The following is a 26,085-nucleotide window of genomic DNA, read 5'->3' as shown; positions in this document are numbered from 1 at the left end:
AATCTCTTATGTGGGACCTTGTCAAAAGCCTTCTGAAAGTCCAGATATAACACATCCACTGGTTATCCCTTATCCACTCTACTAGTTTCATCCTCGATTCGTCAGACATGATTTACCTTTCAGAAATCCATGCTGACTTTGTCCAATGATTTCACAACTTTCCAAATGTGCTGCTATCCCATCTTAAATAACTGATTCTAGCAGTTTCCCCACTACCGATGTTAGACTAACTGGCCTGTAATTCCCCATTTTCTCTCTCCCTCCCTTTTTAAAAAGTGGGGTTATGTTAGCTACCCTCCAATCCTCAGGAACTACTCCAGAATCTAAAGAGTTTTGAAAAATTATCACTAATGCATCCACTATTTCTGGGGCTACTTCCTTAAGTACTCTGGGATGCAGCCTATCTGGCCCTGGGGATTTATCGGCCTTTAATCCATTCAATTTACCTAACACCACTTCCCGGCTAACCTGGATTTCACTCAGTTCCTCCATCTCATTTGACCCCCGGTCCCCTGCTATTTCCGGCAGATTATTTATGTCTTCCTTAGTGAAGACAGAACCAAAGTAGTTATTCAATTGGTCTGCCATGTCCTTGTTCCCCATGATCAATTCACCTGTTTCTGACTGCAAGGGACCTACATTTGTTTTAACTAATCTTTTTCTCTTCACATATCTATAAAAACTTTTGCAGTCAGTTTTTATGTTCCCTGCCAGTTTTCTTTCATAGTCTATTTTCCCTTTCCTAATTAAGCCCTTTGTCCTCCTCTGCTGGACTCTGAATTTCTCCCAGTTCTCTGGTAGGCTGCTTTTTCTGGCTAATTTGTATGCTTCATCTTTTGTTTTGATACTATCCCTGATTTCCCTTGTTATCCACGGATGCACTACCTTCCCTGATTTATTCTTTTGCCAAACTGGGATGAACAATTGTTGTAGCTCATCCATGCAGTCTTTAAATGCCTTCCATTGCATATCCACTGTCAACCCTTTAAGAATCATTTGCCAGTCTATCTTGGCCAATTCACGTCTCATACCTTCAAAGTTACCTTTCTTTAAGTTCAGGACCCTTGTTTCTGAATTAACAATGTCACTCTCCATCCTAATGAAGAACTCAACCATATTATGGGCACTCTTGCCCAAGGGGCCACGCACAACAAGACTGCTAACTAACCCTTCCTCATTATTCAATACCCAGTCTAGAATAGCCTGCTCTCTCGTTGGTTCCTCTACATGTTGGTTTAGAAAACTATCCCGCATACATTCCAAGAAATCCTCTTCCTCAGCACCCTTGCCAATTTGATTCACCCAATCTATATGTAGATTGAAGTCACCCATTATAACAGTTTTACCTTTGTGGCACACATTTCTAATTTCCTGTTTTACTTCGGAGTCACGGGAGTGACTACGTGAAGAACTCGTCCACAGTCACGGGTACCGAGCCGAGCCCAGCCCGCTAGCGCTGCCTGACCAACAGCAGCGGGCTGGAGGCAAATCAAGATACAGACCGGTTGGTAATCCCTGCATACTCCGACAAGGAGACTCGCCGCGACAACGACAGAGGCAGCCGCATGAGCAAAGTTGGCGACCTGTCGCAACGGGCTGGAGACAGACACACGGAAGATGAGGCGTTGGAGTTTATCACGCCTCCCCAAAATTGCATTTGCTCAAAGTGCCTACCATTATTGGGGGTACATTGCGCAGTGCATTTAAAACCCCAAATCTTAATTTGCAATATTGATACCCCTGACGTCGGCTATCATTTTGCATGCTCATTCCAGAGAGGCAGGGTAGTATGGCAAAACACCTGACCCTACTGTTCAACACAGTATGTGATCAACAACCCAGTTATAAGTCATAAAACCTGCCCTCAACCTAAAAAATTCAGGACTGTGAGAACGCTGACCTCAGATCCACAGATCCTGCTATCTGGCAAAGTTACCAAATCAAGCCTAAAAACTGGTCAAAGTATCCAAAATATTCGGCCTCATGAGGGCAGGTCCTGGAATGAGCAAACCACACAAAACCAGACAGCAGTACCTCCATGCATCCACCAGTAGGCGTCTTCTTCATGGTACTGATGAAAGTTCGGGGCCCGCATGCCATCCCCGCAAGTCTTTCAGGACAGGGTCCAGAGCGGGCCCCATGGAAAATGCGCCACCCCCCAACAACTCCACCCCGATGGACAAGGAACCAGAAACCGAAGAAATGAACACACCACTAAACAACAGTGGAGATAGGTGAGTATGGTTCCTACCATCACATAAAAAGGTGAGGGGATTGTGCTAACAGGGGGGGGGGGGGGACCACACCTGGTTTTGGAAGCATGAAGAACTATCACACTTGGTAGTTATATACCAAAAGTATTCAAGGATAAAAATTGAATTTAAGAAAAACTTGCCACCAGTTCAGCATGCACCCCAAAGGGGTTTTTACCCTCTCACTAAAAAGGAAAACACGAGGGACAAGCTGAACTGGATAAGACATACAAAGGGGTCATAAAGACGCCTAAATATGAACCTTTGGAACCGTTTAATTAACCAAAAATAAATAAAATAAAAAAAGATGGTGAATGTCGCACCATCATTGACTGAACCACTTTGAATACTTTCACCAGGTATTCACACTTTAATGGAAAATATTTGTAACTGCCAAACATGGATTTTCTAAAGATACTTTATGGTAGGCATCGACTTAAAAGATGCATATTATTCAGTACCCATTCATAAAGATCATCGGAGATACCTAAAATTTACCTGGATAGATAGATAGATAGATATAATTTATAGATAGATATAATTTATAGATATAATTTATTGCCACACAACCAGGGTTGGTAGAAATTTGGGTTGTCAGCAGCAGTACAATAATAAAGAACACACAATAAAACTGTAACACAAACATCCACCACAGCATTCATCACTGTGGTGGAAGGCACAAAAATTTGGCCAGTCCTCCTCCATTTCCCCCCCCCCCGTGTACAGGACCAGAGTCCAGTCAGTCCAGGATCGGCTCTTCCTCACCGGAGACCGCGGCTTTAGATTGTTGTAGGCTGCAGGCCGGCGGTCGAGATTTAAAGTCCCTGCCGCAGCCAGAAGCACCGTAGACTGCAGGGCCGGCGGTCGAAGCTCCCCTCCAGGGGTGATGGTAAGTCCATGCCGGCCCCGCGGTAGAAGTTGGCCGCGGGCCGGCAGTGATGGCTTCTTCTTCCCCCGGGTCCCCAACGTGAGATCCCGGGCTGTAGACGCCGCACCAGCTGGAGCTCTGCAGACCGCGGCTTCAGGCTGCCGGCTGCCCCGTGCCAGCGAAACGGAGCGCTCCCCTCCAGCGAGGGCTCTCCCGCTCCACGCCGAGAGTCCACGCTGTGCCCGCCGCTGAAGCCCCGGGCGCGTCTCCGGGAAAGGCCGCGTCGATCCTTGATGTTAGGCCACGGGGGAGGCGACCTGGAAAAAGTCGCCTCTCCATGGAGGAGGCGACCAAAGCGGTTTCCCCCTCACCCCCCCACACCACCCCCCACACAAAACACACGAAGAAACACAAAATACACACTTTAAAACATACTAAAAAATAAAAAATAAAACTATGGGGTAACTATAGCAGTATAAATTATTGACTAAGGGCTAAATATGAGCCAAAACTGTTTTCCAAGATGTTCAAACCTGCCCTGACACTATTAAGGAAACACATTGTCATGGCATATCTCGATGATATTAACAACAGACAAAACCATGGAATTAACTAAATCAGCAGCATTAGCTACTAAAAACTTATTTAGCCTGGGCTTTGTCATACAATCCAGATAAATCTACGTTGACACCATCCACAACTATGGACTATCTGGTATTCAATTAACTCAGTCCACATGTCTATAACGTTGCCAAAAGGAGAATCAGCATAATTGGCACAAACCTAATAAATTAATGGTTAACAATCAACCAACCATTCGACAAAGTTGCAAGAGTAATTGGGGAATTAGTAGCAGCATTACCAGCTACTTAACTTGTACCTTTCCATTAGAGCTAAGGTACTAGCGTTTAAACAAAATAACCCATATCCAGAACAGGTGGTAAATGGACTAATCTAGAGTCATCACCACTACAGACACTGGACAAAAAAAACCTAGTTGGAAATGTTGGGTGCATTCTATAGGTTAAAAGCATAGTGTTCAATAGTGCACCACTTTGCATGTTCGTTTATAATTTGACAATATCACAGTGGTGGCCTATACTAAACCACATGGGCGGAATAAAATCGATATCATGTGACAATTTGATTAACACAATTTGGTAATGGTATGTCATCAAACATATTTGGGGGGGGGGAACTAATCTCTATGATTTTCTCCCCTTTTCTACCTCATCAGTCAGGTACTACGCAAAACACAGATGAATTTTGCTTCGGACTTTTGGTAGTACCCGACTGGCCCTTGAGGTAATTGAAACCCATGACCATTCCCCACGGACCAGAACTACTGATCCACCCTGCATCAGGCGTAAGTCACCCATGCCATGACAGAATAAGCCTACTGGGTTGCAGATTACAAAAATACTTTTTGATGGACCTGGGATTGTCAAATAGGACCAGGAAGACGATGACAGCATCTCACCGACTCCACGAAGAAACAATATCTCTCCAGTATAAGAAATGGGAAACAAACTGCTCGAGAACAGAGACAACCTACTAATCAACCACCATACCTATGTACCAGAGTTCCTGGCCAGCCTTCGCCAAGGTGAAGGTCTGAACTATAGCACGATCAAATGTGCTAGAAGTGCACTGTCAGCCTATCTAAGACAGGCACCAAAGGAAACAGGCCATAGGTCTCGTCCACTGGTGGCCAAATTATGAGAGGTACCTTCTATTCAAAATCCCAAGACCCAGATATACCAAGATCTGGGGTGTCAGCATTGTCCTGACATACCTAAGGGATGGCCACCAGCCAGTTTTGTTACTCTGAAAACAGCTATCCTGTATTCGGCCATGCTGATGGCTTAGTCTCAGCATAAGGATCCAGTCTTTTTACCTACTCAGACTGCACAATATGGTCTTAACACCAGACCAAATAACATTCACCATTCAGGAGCTGGTAAAACAGAGCAGACCAGAAACTGCAGGACTCATTATGGAAATTCCGGGCGTACCCACCTGACCACCGTTATATGTCATGACTCACCTTCTACAATGTATCAACACAACCTAAAATTCCCGAGGGAGACAAAATGGGTCAGCCACAAATAAACCACTGGGTCAGGGTACCGAGTCAAATCTTCTCTAAATGACTCAAACAGGTATTAGGAGCTGCTGGAGTGGATACCGATATTTACATCTCACTCCAACAGAGCAGCATCCACGTCGGTGGCTAACAGTATGAATGTGCCACTGGACCTAACCTGGTAACAGCGGGGTGGTCCATGGGAAGAATTTTCAAACATTCTACAACAAGCCATTAAAACCTGTTTCATTTGCAGAGAGAATTTTAGACGCTGCAAAAATATATAATTTAGCCCGGGGGAGCATTAATTTCTTTGTTATTATTTTCAAATAATACCATTGTTGTATTACAAACAGATTCAGGTTTGGTTACGATAACATACTTCCTCCCTTGGATGACCGGCAGCGAGTGAAGTATGGACTGTTACACGGTTTGAAATCACAGAGCTATAAAATCTTCACGTAGTCACTCACGTGACTCTGAAGTAAAATAGTAAGATTAAACGAGAACCTACCAGTTTGAAGTTTGATCTGTATTTTATGAGGAGTTACGATGAGAGATTATGTGCCCTCCGCTCCCACACTCAATTATAGAGATCAACTGATATTCTCCTTTTCTTTACTATGTTTATTTCAATTATTGTGTTTCCTGTGATTCCACACCGCTGCTTTGAAGTATGTCGCGCATGCGTGCTGGACGGGTTCTTCATGTAATCCCTCATCGTAACTCCTCATAAAATACACTCGTTTAATCTTACTATTTGATGCCATCCCCAACTCCACTACTACTGTTAGGTGGCCTGTACACAACTCCCACTAGCGTTTTCCGCCCCTTAGTGTTTCGCAGCTCTACCCATATCGCTTCCAAATCCTCCAAGCTAATGTCCTTCCTTTTTATTGCGTTAATCTCCTCTCTAACCAGCAACACTACCCCACCTCCTTTTCCTTTCTGTCCATCCCTCCTGAATATTGAATATCCCTGGATGTTCAGCTCCCAGCCTTGGTCACCCTGGAGCCACGTCTCTGTGATCCCAACTATATCATAGTCATTAATAGCTATCTGCACATTCAACTCATCCACCTTATTATGAATGCTCCTTGCATTGAGACACAAAGCCTTCAGGCTTGTTTTTACAACACTCTTACCCCTTATACAATTATGTTGAAAAGTGGCCCTTTGATTTTTGCCCTGGATTTGTTTGCCTGCCACTTTTACTTTTCACCTTGCTACCTATTGCTTCTACCCTCATTTTTACACCCCTCTGTCTCTACGCTCACACATTTAAGAAACCCTTTCCCTTTAACTCCATCCTTGACTATCCCATTTGACACCCCACCCCCCTTATTCAGTTTAAAACCACCCATGTAGCAGTGACAAACCTGCCTGCCAGAATGCTGATCCCCCACCTGTTAAGATGCAATCCGTCCCTTTTGTACAGTTCCCCCGTACTCCAAAACAGATCCCAGTGATCTAAGAATCTAAATCCCTGCCCCATGCACCAGTTCCTCAGCCACACATTCAGGTCCCGTATCTCCCTGGTCCTGCTCTCGCCAGCACGAGGAACTGGAAGCAAACCGGAGATAACAACCCAGGAGGTCCTGCTTTTCAGCATTTTTCCGAGCTCTCTGAAGTCACGCTGCAGAATATTCATCCCCTTCTTTCCGACATCGTTTGTGCCGACATGCACTACCACTTCCGGCTGTTCGCCTTTGCCCTTGAGGATTTTCTGCACTCTGTCCGTGACATCCTGGATCCTGGCACCAGGAAGGCAGCACACCATCCTCGAATCCCGTCTGTTGCCGCAGAAACCCCTGTCCGTACCTCTCACAATGGAGTCTCCCACTACAATGGCGTTGCCTGACGTTGGCCTCTTTGGTTTTGGCTCAACAGCCCTTTTTGCTTCGCAAGCCAGTCCACCGCTCAGTGTAATAACGTCTTCTGACCCGACAGCTTCTAAGTGGGTGAACCTGTTCACAAGAGGTACAACACCCGGGGACGTTTGCATTCCATGCTTCCCTCCCTTTCCCACCGTCACCCACCTCTCTCTTCCAGTACCTTAGGTGTAACAATCTTACTGTAGGACTTGTCGAGGAACGACTCAGTTTCTCGGACGAACCTGAGGTCATCCACTTGCTTCTCCAGTTCCCCAACACGGTCCTTCAGGAGCTGTACCTGGATGCACTTCTCACATTTGTAGCAGCCAGAGGCACCAGCAGTGTCCTTGACCTCCCACATACTGCAAGCATCGCACTGAATCAGCTTGCCTGACATCTCCTTCTTTTGTCTCTCCCTCTCCAGCGTTTTGCGTAGCCTTCTCTCCTCAGCCTCCTCGCTGAAGACTCTCGAGCCAAAGACTCACACTTTTCTCACAGGGGACTCTCGAGCCAAAGACTCACACTTTTCTCACAGGGCACTTCCCTCACTGCCGCTCCCTAAGAGCCGTCTTGCTTATATTGACTGATAAATTGCCTAATTTACCAATTTACAAACCAAATTCCTCAGTTTTCAGTTGCTTCCAAATCCACAGCAGCTCTGAGTAAAGTCTGCCTGTGCTTTGCCTCTCCTTTTCAACTGTTTTCCCCCTTCTGACTCACTTCTCTCCTCCCACTTGGGCTAGAGCCAATCAGTGTTTTCTCCTGCTTATCTTTGTTGCTGTTGCTTCCAAATCCACATATAGTGATCGTGGATCTTATTGTGTGGCTGAAGTGGATAGTGGATCGTAATGTGTGGCTGAAGAGTTAGTGCAGGGGACAGGGATTTAGATTTCTAGATCATTGGAATCTCTTCTGGGACAGGGGTGACCTGTACAAAAGGGACGGGTTGCACCTTAATTGGAGGGGGACCGACGTTCTGGCAGGCAGTTTTGCTAGTGCTCCACGTGTGTTTAAACTAAACAGTGTGGGGGTGGATTCAACAACATGGAATCGTATGCATGCAGTTAACGAGAAAGAGAGTGTAGGAAAGGTCATGTTTAAACTAATAGGGCAGGGGGATGGGAACCAATGCAGGGAGACAGACGGCCATAAAAGGATGACAGAAGCAAAAGGTAGAAGGGAGATAAGAAAAACAAACCTGAAAGCTTTGTGCCTAATGCGAGGAGTATTTGCAATAAGGTGGATGAATTGAATGCACAGTTAGTAGTTAAGGAATATGATATAGTTGGAATTACAGAGACATGTCTCCAGGGTGACCAAGGCTGGGAGCTAAACATGCAGGGGTATTCAATATTCAGGAAGGATAAATAGGAGGAGGTGGGGTGGCATTGCTGGTTACAGAGGAGATTAATGCAATATCAAGGGGAGACATTAGCTTGGATGCTGTAGAATCGGTATGGGTGGAACTGCAAAATAGCCAAGGGCAAAAAACGCTTGTTGGAGTTGTATACAGACCACCAAACAGCAGTAGGGAGGTTGGGGATAGCATCAAGCAGGAAATTAGGAATGCATGTAGCAAAGGTACAGCAGTTACAGGTATCATGGGCAACGACATTTTGTTCAGACCGAAAGGTCTGAATGACAAATAAAGGATCTAATTCTAATTCTAATTCTAATTCTAATTTAATCTACAATACATATAGATTGGGCCAACCAAATTGGTAACAGCGCTGAGGAGGAGGTTTTCTCAACCAACATGTAGAAGAACCGACAAGAGGACAGGCCATCCTAGACTCGGGATTGTGTAATGAGGAAGGAATAGTTAGCGATCTTGTTCTGCAAAGCCCCGTGGGCAACAGTGACCACAATGTGGTGGAATTCTGCATTAAGATGGAGAGTGATACGGTTAATTCAGAGACTAGGGTCCTGAACTGAAAGAAAGGAGACTTTGAAGGTATGAGTCAGCAATTGGCTAAGATCCCTGTCTGGCGAAAAAATAAAACACGGAAGGCAGTTCAACTGTGGCTAATGAGGGAAATCAAGGATAGTGTTAAAGCCAAGGAGGAGGCTTATAAAGAGGAACTCAATAGAGGAGGACAAAGGGGTTAATTAAGATAGGGAAAAAAGAGCATGAAACACAGCTTGAGGGGAATATAAAAACTGACTGTAAAAGCTTCTTTAGATATGTAAAAAGGTAAAGATTAGTGAAGACAAATGTAGGTCCATTACAGTCAGAGACAGGTGAATTTATAAAGGGGAAGAAGGAAATGGCAGAAACGTTAAATGAGTACTTTGGTTCTGTCTTCACTAAGGAAGACACAAACAATCTCCCAGAAATACTAGGGGATCGAGGATCTAGTGGGAGGGAAGAACTGAAGGGAATCCACATTAGTCAGGAAATTGTGTTAGGTAAACTGTTGGGACTGAAGGCGGATAAATCTGAGGGCCTGATAGCCTGCATCCCAGAGTACTCAAGGAGGTGGCCCTTGAAATCATGGATGCATTGGTGATCATTTTCCAATGTTCTCTCGACTCTGGATCAGTTCCAATGGACTGCAGGGTAGACAATGTAACTCCACTTTTTAAGAAAGGAGGGCGAGAGAAAATGGGGAATTATAGACCAGTTAGTTTACATCAGTAGTGGGGAAGTTGCTTGAGTCAATTATTAAAGATGTTTTAGCAGCACATTTGGAAAGCAGTGACAGGATCGGTCAAAGTCAGCATGGATTTATGAAGGGGAAATCATGCTTGACTAATCATCTGGAATTTTTTGAGGATGTAAGAAGTAGAATGGATAAGGGAGAGCCAGTGGATGAGGTGTATGTGGAATTTCAAAAAGCTTTTGACTAGGTCCCACACAAGAGATTAGTGTACAAAATTAGAGCGCATGGTAATGGGGGTAGGGTATTGACATGGATAGAAAACTGGTTGGCAGACAGGAAACAAAGAGTAGGAATTAACGGGACATTTTCAGAATGGCAGGCAGTGACAAGTGGGGTGCCGCAAGACTCGATGCTGGGACCCCAGTTATTAACAATATATATTAATGATTTAGATAAGGGAATTAAATGTGACATCTCCAAGTTTACGGATGACACAAAGCTGGATGACAGTGTGAGCTGCGAGGAGGATGCTATGAGGCTGCAGGGTGACTTGGATAGGTTGGGTGAGTGGACAGATGCATGGCAGATGCAGTTTAATGTGGATAAATGTGAGGTTTCCACTTTGGAGGCATGAACAGGAAGGCAGATTATTATCTGAATGGTGTCAGATTAGGAAAAGGGGAGATGCAGTGAGACCTGGGTGTGCTTGTACATCAGTCATTGAAAGTAAGCATGCAGGTACAGCAGGCAGTGAAGAAAGCTGATGGCATGTTGGCCTTCATTGCTAGAGGATTTGAGTTTTTGAGCAAGGAGGTCCTACTGCAGTTGTTCAGGGCCCTGGTGAGCCCACACCTGGGGTATTGTGTGCAATTTTTGTCTCCTAATTTGAGGAAGGACATTATTGTTATTGAGGGAGTGCAGCGTAGGTTCAGTAGGATGGCGGGGCTGACATATGATGAAAGAATGGTCGACTGCTTCTATTCACTGGAATTTAGAAGGATGAGAGGGAATATAGAAACATATAAAAATCTTAAGGGATTGGACAGGCTAGATGTAGGAAAAATGTTCCCGATGTTGGGGCAGTCCAGTACCAGGGGTCATAGTTTAAGAATAAGGGGTAGTCCATTTAGGACTGAGATGAGGAAAAACTTTTTCACCCAGAGAGTTGTGAATCAGTGGAATTCTCTATCACAGAAGGCAGCTAAGGCCAATTCACTGGATGTTTTCAAGAAGGAGTGAGATTTAGCTCTTGGGGCTAAAGGCCTCAAGGGATCTGAGGAAAAATCAGGAAAGGGGTACTGATTTTAGATGATCAGCCACGATCATATTGAATGGCGATGCTGGCTCGAAGTGCCGGATGGCCTACTCCTGCCCTATTTTTCTATGTTTTTTCTTGGGGGGTTTTTCTATATTACTTTAGGATCTCATTGAGCAAGTGAGTTGCCAGATTTCCCCATAATACTAAACTGCAAATGGGAAACAATTCAAGACATTCTAAGATCATGTGACGTGTAATTTGATTGAAAATTCTTTCCTTTTTTCATGATATATCTGAGCCTAGTACCTTGCACGGTACTGCTGAAGATATTACAACAGCTCTCTTTTCAATCTACAGTTACAGACTTCCATTTTATTTTACTATTACCACAGCAGTGGCAGTAGAAGAAGACAACGATAAAGTCAGTTTCCCCTTTTCCGTGGAACAATGTGCGAGTAAAATGCACTCATAGTTTCCTTTATTTTCATGACATCCAGACAATGGGATCCATGAAAAGGGAGGAATACTTTTTTGTTGAACACATAGCTTGCAAATGTTTGTGTAAGACTTATGTGCTTAAACAGGGGGATGTTCATATAACATGCATCACTACAAAGGAGAACAAAGTCTGGCATAAAGGGTTGTTGACCAGCTGGAATGTGATTACATGGCACAGGGCACTCGGCAGAATTCTTGAAACTTAGCATGGACAGTCCACAAATTACCAATGAGCAATGAAGTAAAATTATGTGCTAAGCAATATCAATATCACTTACGCCAGGGCTGTTAATATCATTGGAATATATCACGTACCATGTTTTATCTCACGACTCTTGATGAATAGATAAAAATAGATAAAAAACGAAGAGGCACAATGAATGTAGAATTAATATCACTGTAGTTCAGGAGACGAGAGTTCTATCAGTTTGTTTCTTTCTTTACCATGGATATCCACGGGGCCTCACACTGGTCTTTTTTTAGAATCTGTAATGATGTTGTTTGATCAGTTTTTCACTGTATCTCAGTACACGTGACAATAATAAATCAATATCAATAGCTTTCAAAGGGAATCCACCTACATCCCTGTGCATAAGAATTTAACTGTTTTTCTGTTTCACAGGCTGGCCCTTTGGAAACTTTGTTTGCAAGATGAGTGGATTGATTCAAGGAATCTCCGTTTCAGCCTCAGTTTTTACTCTTGTTGCAATAGCAGTGGACAGGTAAGGTGATGAGAACTTATTGCATACATTTCACTAAAACACACATTCCATTAGCACAAGTTAGTATTATGATGTTTTTGAGAATAAATTGTGTGATGTAAGTTTGGATGCGAATGAAAGACACCATGCATTGAGTTTGCACTTTCTTGGCATCACATGCTCCACAGCTCTTTCCAGCCACTGAAATACATTTTAATTGTGGTCACTATCGTGTCATTGGTATTACATTGTCCCCACAAATCCTCGGCTCCTTTCTGTCAACTTGAGAAAATAAACTGAGCTAAGGTGCCATGTCACACACACATTACGACACCTCAAAGAGTGCACTGTTCAGTCATTGCTGTATTACAATGTCAGCCTACTTTTTATGCTTGGGTATCTGGAATGGCATCTGAACACAAACACAGAAATCCTGGTTGCACTATGAGCTTGGGTCAATGTCATTAATACAGATTGCTGATTGGTGCTTGGTTTTGTCTATGGGAGGTTGCTGATCTTCATACCATACAATAAACTGGAGAAATAAAAGGGGGGGAAGAGAGGAGGGGTGGGAAGAGGAAGAGAGGAGGGGGGAAGAGAGGGGGGGAGAGAGGGGGGGAAGAGGGGGGAAGAGGGGGGGGAAGAGGGGGGGGAAGAGGGGGGGGGGAAGAGGGGGGGGGAAGAGGGGGGGAAGAGGGGGTGGGAAGAGGGGGGGGAAGAGGGGGTGGGAAGAGGGGGGGGGAGAGAGGGGGGAAGAGAGGGGGGAAGAGAGGGGGGAAGAGAGGGGGGGAGAGAGGGAGAGAGAGGGAGTAGGAGGGAGGGAGAGGTAGAGAGAGGGAGGGAAGAGGGAGGGAAGAGAGGGGGGGGAGGAGAGGGGGGGGAAGAGAGGGGGGGGAAAAGAGAGGGGGGGGAAGAGAGGGGGGGGAAGAGAGGGGGGGGAAGAGAGGGGGGGAAGAGAGGGGGGGAAGAGAGGGGGGGGAAGATGAGGGGGGGAAGAAGAGAGGGGGGGGAAGAGAGGGGGGGGGAGAGAGGGGGGGAGAGAGGGGGGGGGAAGAGAGGGGGGGGAAGAGAGGCGGGGGGGAAGAGAGGGGGGGGAAGAGAGGGGGGGAAAGAGAGGGGGGGGGGAAGAGAGGGGGGGGGAAGCGAGGGGGGGGGAAGAGAGGGGGGGGAAGAGAGGGGGGGGGGAAGAGAGGGGGGGAAGAGAGGGGGGGAAGAGAGGGGGGGGGAAGAGAGGGGGGGGGAGAGAGGGGGGGGGGAAGAGAGGGGGGGGGAAGAGAGGGGGGGGGAAGAGAGGGGGGGGAGAGAGGGGGGGGGGAGAGAGGGGGGGGGGAGAGAGGGGGGGGGGAGAGAGGGGGGGGGAGAGAGGGGGGGGAAGAGAGGGGGGGGAAGAGAGGGGGGGGAAGAGAGGGGGGGGGGAAGAGAGAGGGGGGGGAAGAGAGGGGGGGGAAGAGAGGGGGGGGAAGAGATGGGGGGAGAAGGAGTGGAGACAACTTTTAAGAAGCCAGATAACTTTTAATAAGCCAGAGATACACAGCTGTGAAATTCGGCTGACAATTAGCATTACCAGTCGGTTATCCTTGGTTCTGAAAACTTCTGCTTACGTTCTTTTTCCCCCAATGAGCTAATGAAAATGACCGGTCAGCAAAGGCGATTAACTAAAACTACCTACGACTACCTCGACTACCCATAACTACATGGCGACCCCACTACAACTGCACCTACGACTACAGGATTATCGATTTTCACCATGGCGACCAATTTTTGGCCGCAGAAAAATTTTCAACATGTTGAAAAATTTGCAGGGACCACACTGAGGTCGTGACTAGTTCCCAGAATGTGGGAACTCCTCGCGACCATGAAGGAGACTCACCAGAGACCATCAGCGAATATGTGGTGACCATGTGTCGAGTGCAGAGTCTCCTGCGCTCGCCTAAAAAGTCGCCTAAGTGGGACAGGCCCATTATTATAACTGACATCCAGGGGTTGTTCACCACAGAGGCTGTTCTCCTGGCTCTGAAGTTTACCAGTAAAATATGACTGGATGTGCACAAGACTCCAGGAAGCGCAAAAAACATCCCCCTGAATGATGATTGAGCACAGCATATCAGCGCAACATATTGGTCTCCAGCCAATTCAATTCACCACTTGTGAGATCAAATAATGGCTGAGGATAGCTACAATAAAGGTTAAAGGGCCAGACAACTTCCCAGTACTGACATTCTTTGTTCCAGAAATTGTTCTCTTTGAGAACCAGTTGTGCTTCTTACGAGACACTTCCAATACACCTACAGCACTTGCACCTACAGGTACCTGACATTGTGTGAAGTTGTCCAGATACAACCTGCTCACAATAAACAGGACAAATCTACTCTGGCTAATTATCTCCCAATCAGTCTACTCTCAATCATCATCAACAGGCTATCAATAGGCACTTCTTCACCAATAACCTCATCACTCATGCTTGGTTCAGGTATCACTCATACCAATCGCTGCTGATCTCATCACAACCTTAGTCCAAACATGGACTCAAGAGCTAAAGTGTATGAACCAGGAGTGAGAGTGGCATCAATGCAGCATTTGATTGAGTGTGGCCTCAAGGAGCCCTAGTGAAACTGAAGTAAATGGGCATCAAACGGAGTATACTTACGTGCTTGGAGACAACCTTGCACAAAGGATGTAGGTCAATCATCCCAACCCCAGGCCATCTAATTCTAATTCAAAAATAGCAAATGTCCATTTAGAGGCAGCACAATGTCGCAGCGATAGAATTACTGCCTTACAGCACCAGAGACCCTGGTTCAATCCTGACTACGGGTGCTGTCTGAATGGAGTTAGTACATTCTCCCCGTGACCATATGGCTTTGCCCCAGGTGCTCCGGTTTCCTCCCACATTCCAAAGACATGAAGGTTAATTGGCTTCATAAACATTTTCCCTAATATGTAGGACAGTGCTAGTGTACGGGGATCGCTGGCCGGTGAGCCAAAGGGCCTGTTTCTGCGCTGCATCTCAAAACCATACCATCTCCTGCGGGACAATATGAAATAAGAAATTAATGCCAGACCAGATCCTGAAAATTAACATGTAGGCTGTTTAGCACTCTGAAAGGAAAACATTCTTCACTGAGAGTGGTGAAGCTTTGAAATTCTCCAACCCAGAAGGCCTTGGAATCTCATTCAATAAACTCATTCAAAAGAGATTGAGGGATTTCTGGAATTCAAGTGGATTAAGGGATATGAAAACTTGAAGGAGACTCGAAAAAGTGCTTGAAAATGAAATCAAGGCTGAAGATTTACCAAGTTCCAGACAACTCCTGCCTTTATTTATTTTTTTAATGGTTATTCTTATGTCAATCACAGATGCCAATCAATCCTTCAAACAGAAATTGCTTCTTAGGACACAGTGGGTCATGTTCCTTTATTTCTGCGGAGGTGTGACTGCCCACAAATGTGCAGCTTGGGGAATAAAGCATAACAGCAGGGTGCTATGAGACGTGAGCTTGGGAGTGGGCAAATGTTTTCTTACTCTCCCCATAACCTGATATGATCAGAACGTTCCAATATTGTTATTTCTATTTGCATTCCTTCCCATTTAAAGTGTATACGTCTTTAAATTTAACAATAGTAAACTTGCGTTGTTGCTATGATCTATGCCCAAATTAAAGCACTTCACGTGGAAGACAGCAATTTTAAAAAGCTTGAATAAGTGATATTTATGGTGAATCCAAATCATCATGTTCTGTGGAATACATCCATCTCAATAAGGCAGTTGCAAAAGCCCATAAACTGGCAATGTAAAACTAATTTGAGCAATGCATCTTGGAAATTGACCAAGTGTAATGGGTCTGATTTTGGTTAAAAAAATTTGTGCATCCTGGACACCAATCTTAGCCAATCTGTCTAATGGCATCAAACCCACATAGCCATCCTAAAACATTCACATATTTGCAAAATTAAATGGCTTGTGAAAAGGCAGTATTGCCTCACTTACTTCTTGAATCTCCTTCTATAATGAGCTTAATTGTTGATGCCAACGTTGTGAGATAAACAGAGCATAATGGGCCAGTCCCACACGCAATTTTTTTCGGCAACTTGCCGGTACCCGTCATAGATGCAGCAGGTCGCTGAAAATTTTCAACATGTTGAAAATCCAGCGGCAACCAGAACAAGGTACGACGCTTTGGGCGACTACTCATGACCATGCAGGCTTCACCCCACGACATGTCACCAGGGTGCCACCTGTATGGTCATGAGTCGTCTCCTCAGTCGCCCAGAGAGTTCTGTCGCCCAGAGTAGTCTCCTCAGTCACCCAGAGATTCACTTCCAAGAAGAATTACTATTTTGCACCTGCTCAGATTCAAAAGACAGAGTGCAGTAAATAGTAGGATGATCGGTACCCGGACGCGGCGCCGACAGACAAGAGGCCGAAGGAAAGAAGCCGAAGCCAAAGACCTGAATAGAGACGAGGCCGAAACGCCAATGAACCGAAAGAGTCCGAAGACAAAACGCCTACTAACCGGATGGGAAGGCATGAACATTGTCCCAAACCTCCGCTCCACCCGACCCGCAGCCAGTTAATTAACCATGTATAAATGTATAACATGTATTACATTTATGAATCGTTCTTACATTCGGGAACATGGTTAATTAACTGGTGGCATCAATTCCCTGTCCTAACGGCCTTTGTTTTAGCCAGTGATTACAGCTATTCCATCCCTCCCTCGCAAAGATGTGGGATTTCAATTTAAGCGCAATTGTTTGAATAAATGCAAGCGGCATGTCCAGCTTCTCTCCTGGGCGCGCAATACACGAAGCCGATGAAATGACACAACCGTCACACCAAAGATAGACACAAAATGCTGGAGTAACTCAGCTGAAGAGGCAGCATCTCTGGAGAGAAGAAATGGGTGGCGTTTCGGGTCAAGACCTTTCAAACGCACTCTGAAGAATGGTCTCGGCACGAAACGTCACCCATTCCTTCTCTCCAGAGATGCTGCCTGTTTTGTGCGCGGGAGCTTGGGTGCGTTCCGCAAACACCGAGACGGTAATAAATTAACCGCCTGTCTCCGTGGCTGGGGTGAATCACCCGGTGTGGGTGTCAATGACCGGGGGTTGGAGGGGGGGAGGGGTTCACCCTGGTGTGGAGGTTGGGGTCCGATGGCAGTGCATCGCGGTCAATGACTGTGGGACACTCCCGCGGGTGGAGACAGAGGAGAGAGAGAATGGGAGAGGGAAGGGGAGAGAGAGAAGGGGAGAGAGAGAAAGGAGAGAGAGAGAAGGGGGAGAGAGAGGAGGGAGAGAGAAGAGAGAGAGAGAGCGTGGGGAGAGAAAAGGGGAGAGAGAGGAGAGAGAGAAGAGGGGAGAGAGAGGAGGTGAGAGAAGGGAGAGAGAAGGGAGAGAGAGAGAGGGGGAGAGAGAGAAGAGGGGAGAGAGAAGAGGGAGACGGGAGCGTGAGGTTCATTTTCCCACACAAGCCATAGGTGACTGGGCAATCTGAACCCAAGCACCAAGTTGAAAGCGGCCGAAGGTGCGCATCCCTCGGGACAGCCCCCACTCTCCCACGGCCACCCTCCGCGGGCTGCGGGTCGGGTGGAGCGGAGGTTTGGGACAATGTTCATGCCTTCACACTGATGTGATGGACGCGGGAGTCTGGACCAATCGCTGACAAGTCCCGCCCCCCGGCAACGTCAAGTCCGTTATTGGACTTTTCTGTTGAGCGGCAGTCGGTCTTTTGACCTGAAGGCGCCGACGCCTTTCGGGTAGGTGGCGTTTCGACTGAGCACCCATTCGGTAAGTTTGCTTTTAGGCGATGCAGCCTTTCGGTTTGTTGCCGTTTAGGCATCCCGCCCTTTCGGTTAGTTTGCATTTAGGCGTCCCATCCTTTTGGTTAGTAGGCGTTTCGTCTTCGGAAATTTCGGTTCTTTGGCATTTCGGCCTCGTTTCTATTCAGTTCTTTGGCTTCGGCTTATTTGCTTCGGCTTCTTGTCTGTCGGCGCCACGTCCGCACACGGGATGATCTTCTATCAACTATTGAGAATGTGTATGTGCAATAAATGCTAAAGTCTTCACAATTTGCAATGATCCATAATGGATTTTATAGTGTGAATCTTCTTAAGTAAGCAAAAGGATGGGACCAATGGAAATGGAGGTTTTGCCATCAAGGTATTAGCAGTTTTTCCAAAAGAATCACCTGAATCAGTGATAGCATGAGAGGAATTAGGTCACTGCTGATGGTTTGTGGTGATTTGAGCAGCGAGAGATGTTTTTATATTAATTCAGGGATCGTGTGGTGGTTTTGCAATGGAAGACAAGGTATCAGTCGATTTGGTGTTACGTCAATAACCAGTAAGAGGTAAAATAGTTGCAGCATGCTGATTCAGATGTCTTCAGCAGAATTTCAGCAGATTTATGGATTGAAACCAAACACATGTTTTCCCCAGAACTGGGGACAATGAAAGCAATAGAAACACAAGAAAGCACAGCTCCTGGAATCTTGAACAAAACACAAACTTTGCATTGGGGTAGAAGATCAGCCATGATCTTGATGAATGGTCGAGATGATCGAAGGTCAGAGGACCTGCTCCTGCTCCCATTTCTAATATTCAAGTGTTTGATCTGCACAAATCAAACATCAGTCAATAGTGTTCAACGACAGTAAAGTCTCCCCTTCATATGAATGTACTGTGCCTCTGCAGCATTGTGTGAGGGTGCCTCACCTTTCCTGAGATCCAGCAATCTGCTAAGAAGTTGCTTTGCCATGACCATATATTCCATATTACTGTAAAACTATTTACTATAAGTGCATGCACTGTATAAGTTTTTTTTTAATTAAATAAATATGTTCTTTGTATAATTCTTTTGCAGGTTCAGATGCATTGTTTACCCTTTCAAACAGAAACTGAACATGACTGTTGCAGCCATCATCATCTCTGTGATATGGGTTCTCGCTGTTTCAATAATGTGTCCTTCTGCAATCATGCTGCAGGTGGCCAAGCTGCCTGACAGTGTCAAGATCATCCAAAGCAGCAAGAATATATACCCTTGCTATCAATGTTATGAGGCATGGCCAAGTCTAGAAATGAGAAAGATTTATACGACGGTTTTATTTTCCAACATTTACTTAGCTCCTTTATCACTTATAGTTATTATGTACGCAAGGATGGGGCTGACCCTCCTTAAAACTAGCGTGCCCGTTAGTGAAGTGACTCAGCACGAAAGTCGCAATGCTGTGACTAAAAGGAAGCGACGAGCCATCAAGATGTTGGGCATTGTTGCTCTGGTGTTCACCTTGTCATGGCTGCCGCTTTGGACTCTGATGATGTTGTCTGACTACGCCAGCCTCTCGCACAATAAACTGAGGGTGATCAATTTCTACATCTACCCCTTTGCCCATTGGTTGGCCTTCTGCAACAGCAGCATCAACCCCATCATTTACGGTTATTTCAACAAGAACTTTCGCCGAGGCTTTCAGTCTGTCTTCCGGTTTCATCCATGCTCTTCTAAAGTCAGCCACACTCGCCAAATATCCAACAAATTCATCTTAACGCCACAGAATAAAATTGGGCAAGATCCTGTCACAAGTAACTCTGAGGTAATGGACGATTGCAGCACACGTCAGGCACACAAACACGTTTGTAAACGGAATGAAAACCTCGTTCTTGAAGAGCTTGATAATAGAATAAAGGAAAGTGATCATGACGTTTCATTATAAAGCAATGATACACCGATCAAGATTATTATTAAGAAGTTACAATGCTTTTTCCATTACACTCAACAAAGTAAGTCCTGCCAGGCAAAAAATCACACATAAATGAATAATAGTTTATGTCACCACTAGATTCAGATAGATCTCATTATTACCACCTGCCGATTTAAAGAAAGTCGTTCATTTCAGGCCTTTTATAAAAACACACAGATGTACATACCTGCTAACTCTCCAAGTTTGACTGTAGATCGTGAAAACAAATAGGGTTTCATCGACATCTACTTAACTCTTTTATGTTTTTAAATCAGAAAGCACCGGGAGGCAGTGATCTGTGGCTAATGCACTAACTCTGGACTATAGCAAGGTAAACACTTGAAATACACTCAAATATATGGAACATATCCTGGGAATAAACCAATCACAAAAGGCTAAGCAAATCTAATCCAGCCATTTACTGCCCAAGCAACAATTGCTCTCCAGAGTCCTTCATATTGTTGCTTAGTTTAGTGTCGGTGATTGAGCTGAATTGCAGCAGTGAGATGAGAGTGACTGCCCTTGAGATCAAGGCAGTATATGGGTGAGTGCATCACCAATATATTCAAATAAAAGTGAAGACAATGGGAATGAAGAGGTAAATGTTCCACAGGCGTGAACAATGATGCTGGCAATTACTGATCCCTGGACATCACTGCAGGGGTTCCTTGGCCCAATAGTCCAAGGCCTATAGACTTCTCGTCTAAAACATTACATTTTGTCAATCTTTTCCCGTTTCTCTTCCTTGAGTTTATTCATAGATTCATGGGATTATACAGCATGGAAACAGCCTTGTGGCTTAACTCATCAATACCAACTAAGATGCCTACTTAAACTAATCCAATTTGCCTGCAATTGACCCACATTACTCTCAACCTTCCCTATTAATATATCAGTCCAAATGTGTTTTAAATGTTGTAACTGTACCTGCCTCTACCACCTCCTCTGGCAGCCTGATACATATGCCTCCCACCCTCTATGTGAAAAACTTGCCCCATAGATCCCCTTTTAATCCTTCCCCTCTTCCCTTAAACTTATGCCCTCTACTTTTAGGCTCCCCTATCTTGAGCAAAAAACTGTGACCATTCACTTTATCCATACCCTTGGTGATTGTATATACCTCTATAATGTCACTACTCAGCCTCTTTCACTTCAATAAAAACAGTGCCAGCCTCTCTTGCCTCTCCACATAACACAAGCCCCTGGCCTTGGCAACATCCTTGTGAATTGTTTCTAATTCCTCTCTAGCTTAATCACATCCTTCCTATAATAAGGTGACCAGAACTGCACACAACACTAGCAATTGAAGTGTAAACAATGTTTTATACAACTGTAACATGACATCCCAACTCTTGTGCTCAGTGCCATGACCGATGAAGGCAAGTGTGCCAAACATTTTCACTGCCCTTTCTACTTGTGTTGTCACTTTCAGGGAACTGAGTAGTAGCATCCCCCACACTCTCTGTTCAACAATACTCACCAGGGCCCTACCTTTCCCTGTGTGTTTCTTGGCCTGGTTTAGCTTCCTAACATACATCAATTCACACTTGTCCGCGTTAAATTCTTTGCCATTCCTTTGCCCACTTTTTTAATTGTTGAATATCTTATTGTAGCCTTCTTCTCTGTCCACTGTGCCACCAATTTTGGGATAATCTGCAAAGTCACAAATCATGCCATTTATATTCTATTCCAATATACACATGACAAACAACAGGAGACCCAACACTAATCCCTCCAGCACATCACTGGTCACAATCTGATAAACAATCCTCCACAATCACCATCGATCTCTTACCACTAAACTGATTTTGTATCTATTTGACTAGCTCATCTGGATTTCATGTGTTCTAATCTTCCACTCTGGCCTATCATGTGGGACGTACATCTAGTGAAATTATTATTTCTTGATTTGCTCAAGTGGAAAACAGTGAATATATCATTTTTTTAAAAATCAACTGGAGTTTACAATCCACCAGCTACAAATAGCCTAATTTCAAATAATTTAAAGATAATTCTGCAGAATCATGTATTAGTTATTACTATGCACACCAGTTAATTCCTTAACAATTCAAATGCTTTTAATATTTAAAACTTTTGACTGATCTTGCACCTAAATATTCCCGTGTGAAAAGTGAGTTTGCAATTGTATGGACGGAATGTGAATCGTCTAACCTGCCCAGTTTGGAGGTAAACAAATTCAGAACTGAGCTGATGAGAAATATTGAAGTGGCATAGGTGACCTCAACTAAATTAGAGTGAATTAGGCTCAGAAATCCAAGTCTTACAAGTTCGGAGCATTTTGGGCAGATGCATGGCAGATGCAGTTTAATGTGGATAAATGTGAGGTTATCCACTTTGGTAGCAAAAACAGGAAGGCAGATTACTATCTAAATGGTGTCAAGTTGGGAAAAGGGGAACTACAACGGGATCTGGGGGTCCTTGTTCATCAGTCAATGAAAGTAAGCATGCAGGTACAACAGGCAGTGGCGACATTTGCAAAGCAGCCCAACAGAAAAGGATTATTTACAGCTTCAATCAACTCACCTAGATCAGGAAATTGGCAGAAATCGGCGCCGTATCGGACAAGCTGCTAGTGCACTTGAATGCACTAGCGATATCGCGATCTCCCGCAGCTGCTGTAAACGTTCCCTTGCTCGCTGGAAAACACCCGACCCAACGGAGGATCAACAGGTACTGTACCTGGAAACTACAGGATGACCTCCGGAGCCGATGGGCAGGACCTCCCAGGATCAACGGTGCTGGAGCTGACGACTGCGAGAGAACTCCCGTTCGTAATGGAGCTGAAGCTGCCGACTGTAAAGAAATCCCCGTTCCAGCGCAGGTTCGAAGAAACAGCAGGTACAGTAAGTACAGTACCTGTAAACAACGGGGAGGCCATTGTGTCCAGAAACGTGGCAGACGGGCAGGACTTCAGGTCAGACTGAAGCGCAGGGGACTTCGACCCCCTCTCCCTACCATCCTTCTGGCCAATATACAGTCCCTTGAAAATAAGGTGGAGGACTTAAGAGCAAGGCTGCTTCACCAAAGGGAGCTGAGGGAATGCTCTGTGTTCTGTTTCACAGACATGGCTCCCAGCTTCCCAGACTCAGCAGTCCAGCCTGATGGTTTCTCCATCCATCGCATGGAGCGTACACTAGCATCTGGGAAAGGGAGAGGAGGGGGTCAACTCATGGTCAACTCTGCATGGTGCTCAGACGTGGCAGTCCTGTCCAACTCCTGCTCTCCACACCTGGAACACCTGGAACACTTGGCTGTGGAGTGCCGTCCCTTCTACCTACCAAGGGAATTCACCTCCATCATCCTGACCGTGGTCTACATCCCACCCCAGGCTGATGACCATCTGGCATGCCGTGGTCAATAAGCACCGGCGGTTTATCCCGAGGCATTTACCACCATAGTCGGGGATTTTAACAAAGCCAACCTTAAGAAATCGCTCCCTAACTTCCACCAACATGTCTCCTGTAGCACCAGAGGACCAAACACCCTTGACCACTGCTACACGATCATCAAGGATGCCTATCGCTCTATCCCTCGCCCTCACTTTGGTAAATCCGACCATACTGCGGTGCTGCTTCTTCCTGCAATTGAAGAGCGCACCCCCAGAGGTGAGGACTACTCGGAGCTGGTCGGGGGGGTGGGGTGGGGGGGGGGGGGGAGTGTGCTGAGGAACAACTCCAGGACTGTTTGGAGTCTGTAAACTGGGGAATGTTCAGGGACTCGGCAATGGACCTGAACGAATAAATACTCCACAATCTTTACAGACTTCATAAAGAAATGTGTGGAGGACTGCATCCCAACAAAACCCTTCCGAGTGTTTCCCAATCAGAAGCCTTGGATGAACTGTAAAATCCGCACTCTTCTGAAGACCAGACACTGGGCATTCATGTCTGAAGATACAGAGGTCTACATGGTCCAGATACGACCTTGGTAAGGCAATCAAAAAGGCCAAAGGGGACTTCTGCTCCAAGCTGGATGACGAGACAGATGTTCGGCAGCTGTGGCGGGCCTGAATGCAATCACCTCGTACAAGGCGAAATCAGGAGGCAGCTCAAATGTCAGCGAAGCATCACTCCCTGACGAGCTCATTGCGCAAGCTTTGACAGGGAGAACACTGATGTGCCTTCCCGAGCCCCCATTCGCCGTGATAGTATTTTGGTCACAGTCAGAGGTCGACGTCAGAAAATCCTTCAGAGCGGTGAAACCTCGAAAAGCACCTGGTTCTGATGGTATACCCGGTCGTGTTCTAAAAACCTGTGCGGACCAACTGGCTGGAGTTTTTATGGACATTTTCAACCTCTCACTTCTGAGGTCTGTGGTCCCCACCTGCTTTAAAAGGGCATCAATAATACTGGTGCCCAAGAAGAGCAAGGTGACGTGCCTCAATGACTATCGACCAGTGGCACTAACGTCTGTGGTGATGAAGTGCTGTGAGAGGCTGATCATGGCGCAAATCAACTCCTACCTCGACAAAACCCTGGACCCACTCCAGTTCGCTTACCGCCACAACAGATCAACGGTGGATGTGATCTCGCTGGCTCTCCACTCTACTCTGGACCACTAGGACAACAAAAGCTCATATGTCAGGCTGTTATTCATTGACTACAGCTCGGCATTTAATACAATCATCCCCTCCAAGCTGGTTACCAAGCTCTCAGAACTGGGTCTCTGCGCATCCCTCTGCAATTGGATCCTCGACTTCCTCATTCACAGGCCACAGTCTGTTCATGTTGGTGGAAATGTGTCAGCCTCGATAACAATCAGCACGGGGTACCTCAAGGCTGCGTGCTCAGCCCCCTGCTGTACTCACTCTATATTCATGACTGCGTAGCCAACCATAATGCGAACTCCATCATCAAGTTCGCCGACAACACCACTGTTGTGGGACGTATCACTGATGGAGATGAGTCAGAGAATAGTGAGATCGACCGATTGACCAAATGGTGCCAGCACAATAACCTGGCCCTCTACACCAGCAAAACCAAGGAACTGATTGTGGACTTTGGAAGAGGTAGGATGGGGACCCACAATCCCGTTTATATCAATGGTTCGATGGTGGAGAGGGTCAAGAGCTTCAAATTCCTGGGCGTGCATATCTCTGAAGATCTCTCCTGGTCCCAGAACACTGATGCAATTATAAAGAAAGCACATCAGCGCCTCTACTTCCTGAGAAGATTACGGAGAGTCGGTATGTCAAGGAGGGCTCTCTCTAACTTCTACAGGTGCACAGTAGAGAGCATGCTGACCGGTTGCATCGTGGCTCGATTTGGCAACTTGAGCTCCTAGGAGCAGAAAAGACTGCAAAAAGTAGTAAACACTGCCCAGTCCATCATCGGCTCTGACCTCCCTACCATCGAGGGGATCTATCGCAGTCGCTGCCTCAAAATGGCTGGCAGCATCATCAAGAACCCCCACCATCCTGGCCACGCACTCATCTCTCCGCTGCCTTCAGATAGAAGGTACAGGAGCCTGAAATCTGCAACATTCAGGTTCAGGAACAACTTCTTCCCCACAGCCATCAGACTATTGAACTCAACTCAAACAAAAATCTTAACTTTAATAGCCTATTGCACTTTATCTGCTTATTTATGTGTGTATGTGTATGTCAATGGTATATGGACACACTGATCTGTTCTGTATTTATTTATGCCTACAATATTTGGTTGTGCTGAAGCAAAGCAAGAATTTCATTGTCCTATCTGGGACACATGACAATAAACTCTTTTGAATCTTGAATCTTGTATAGGAGCAAAGAGGTCCTTCTGCAGATGCATATGGCCCTAGTGAGACCACACGTGGAGTATTGTGTGCAGTTTTGGTCCCCTAATTTGAGGAAGGACATTCTTGCTATTGTGGGAGTGCAGCGTAGGTTTACCAGGTTAATTCCCGGGACGGCGGGACTGTCATATGCTGAGAGAATGGAACTGCTGGGCTTGTATACTCTGGAGTTTAGAAGGATGAGAGGATATCTTATTGAAACATATAAGATTATTAAGGGTTTGGACATGCTAGAGGCAGTGAACATGTTCCCGATGTTGGGGGAGTCCAGAACCAGGGGCCACAGTTTAAGAATAAGGTATAAGCCATTTAGAACGGAGATGAGGAAACACTTTTTCACACAGAGAGTTGTGAGTCTGTGGAATTCTCTGCCCCAGAGGGCGGTGGAGGCCGGTTCTCTGGATACTTTCAAGA

General features: G+C 45.8%; 1 protein-coding gene across 1 annotated transcript in view; it reads left to right on the top strand.

Annotated features, from left to right (window-relative positions):
* Positions 1–19,849, top strand: part of npffr2 (neuropeptide FF receptor 2) — a 29,468-nt gene extending 9,619 nt beyond the window's left edge. Inside the window, exons 2-3 of the mRNA XM_033017938.1 lie at positions 12,062–12,161; positions 19,002–19,849. Of these exons, the coding sequence (XP_032873829.1) occupies positions 12,062–12,161; positions 19,002–19,848 (947 nt within the window). The 3' untranslated portion in view covers position 19,849. The remainder of the gene's footprint in view (positions 1–12,061; positions 12,162–19,001) is intronic.
* Positions 19,850–26,085: the final 6,236 nt, after the last annotated feature.

This window comes from Amblyraja radiata, chromosome 3 (assembly GCF_010909765.2).
Source record: "Amblyraja radiata isolate CabotCenter1 chromosome 3, sAmbRad1.1.pri, whole genome shotgun sequence".
Classification (NCBI taxonomy): domain Eukaryota; kingdom Metazoa; phylum Chordata; class Chondrichthyes; order Rajiformes; family Rajidae; genus Amblyraja; species Amblyraja radiata.
Note: the sequence above shows the minus strand (reverse complement) of the source record. Positions and strands in the feature narration are given on the sequence as shown.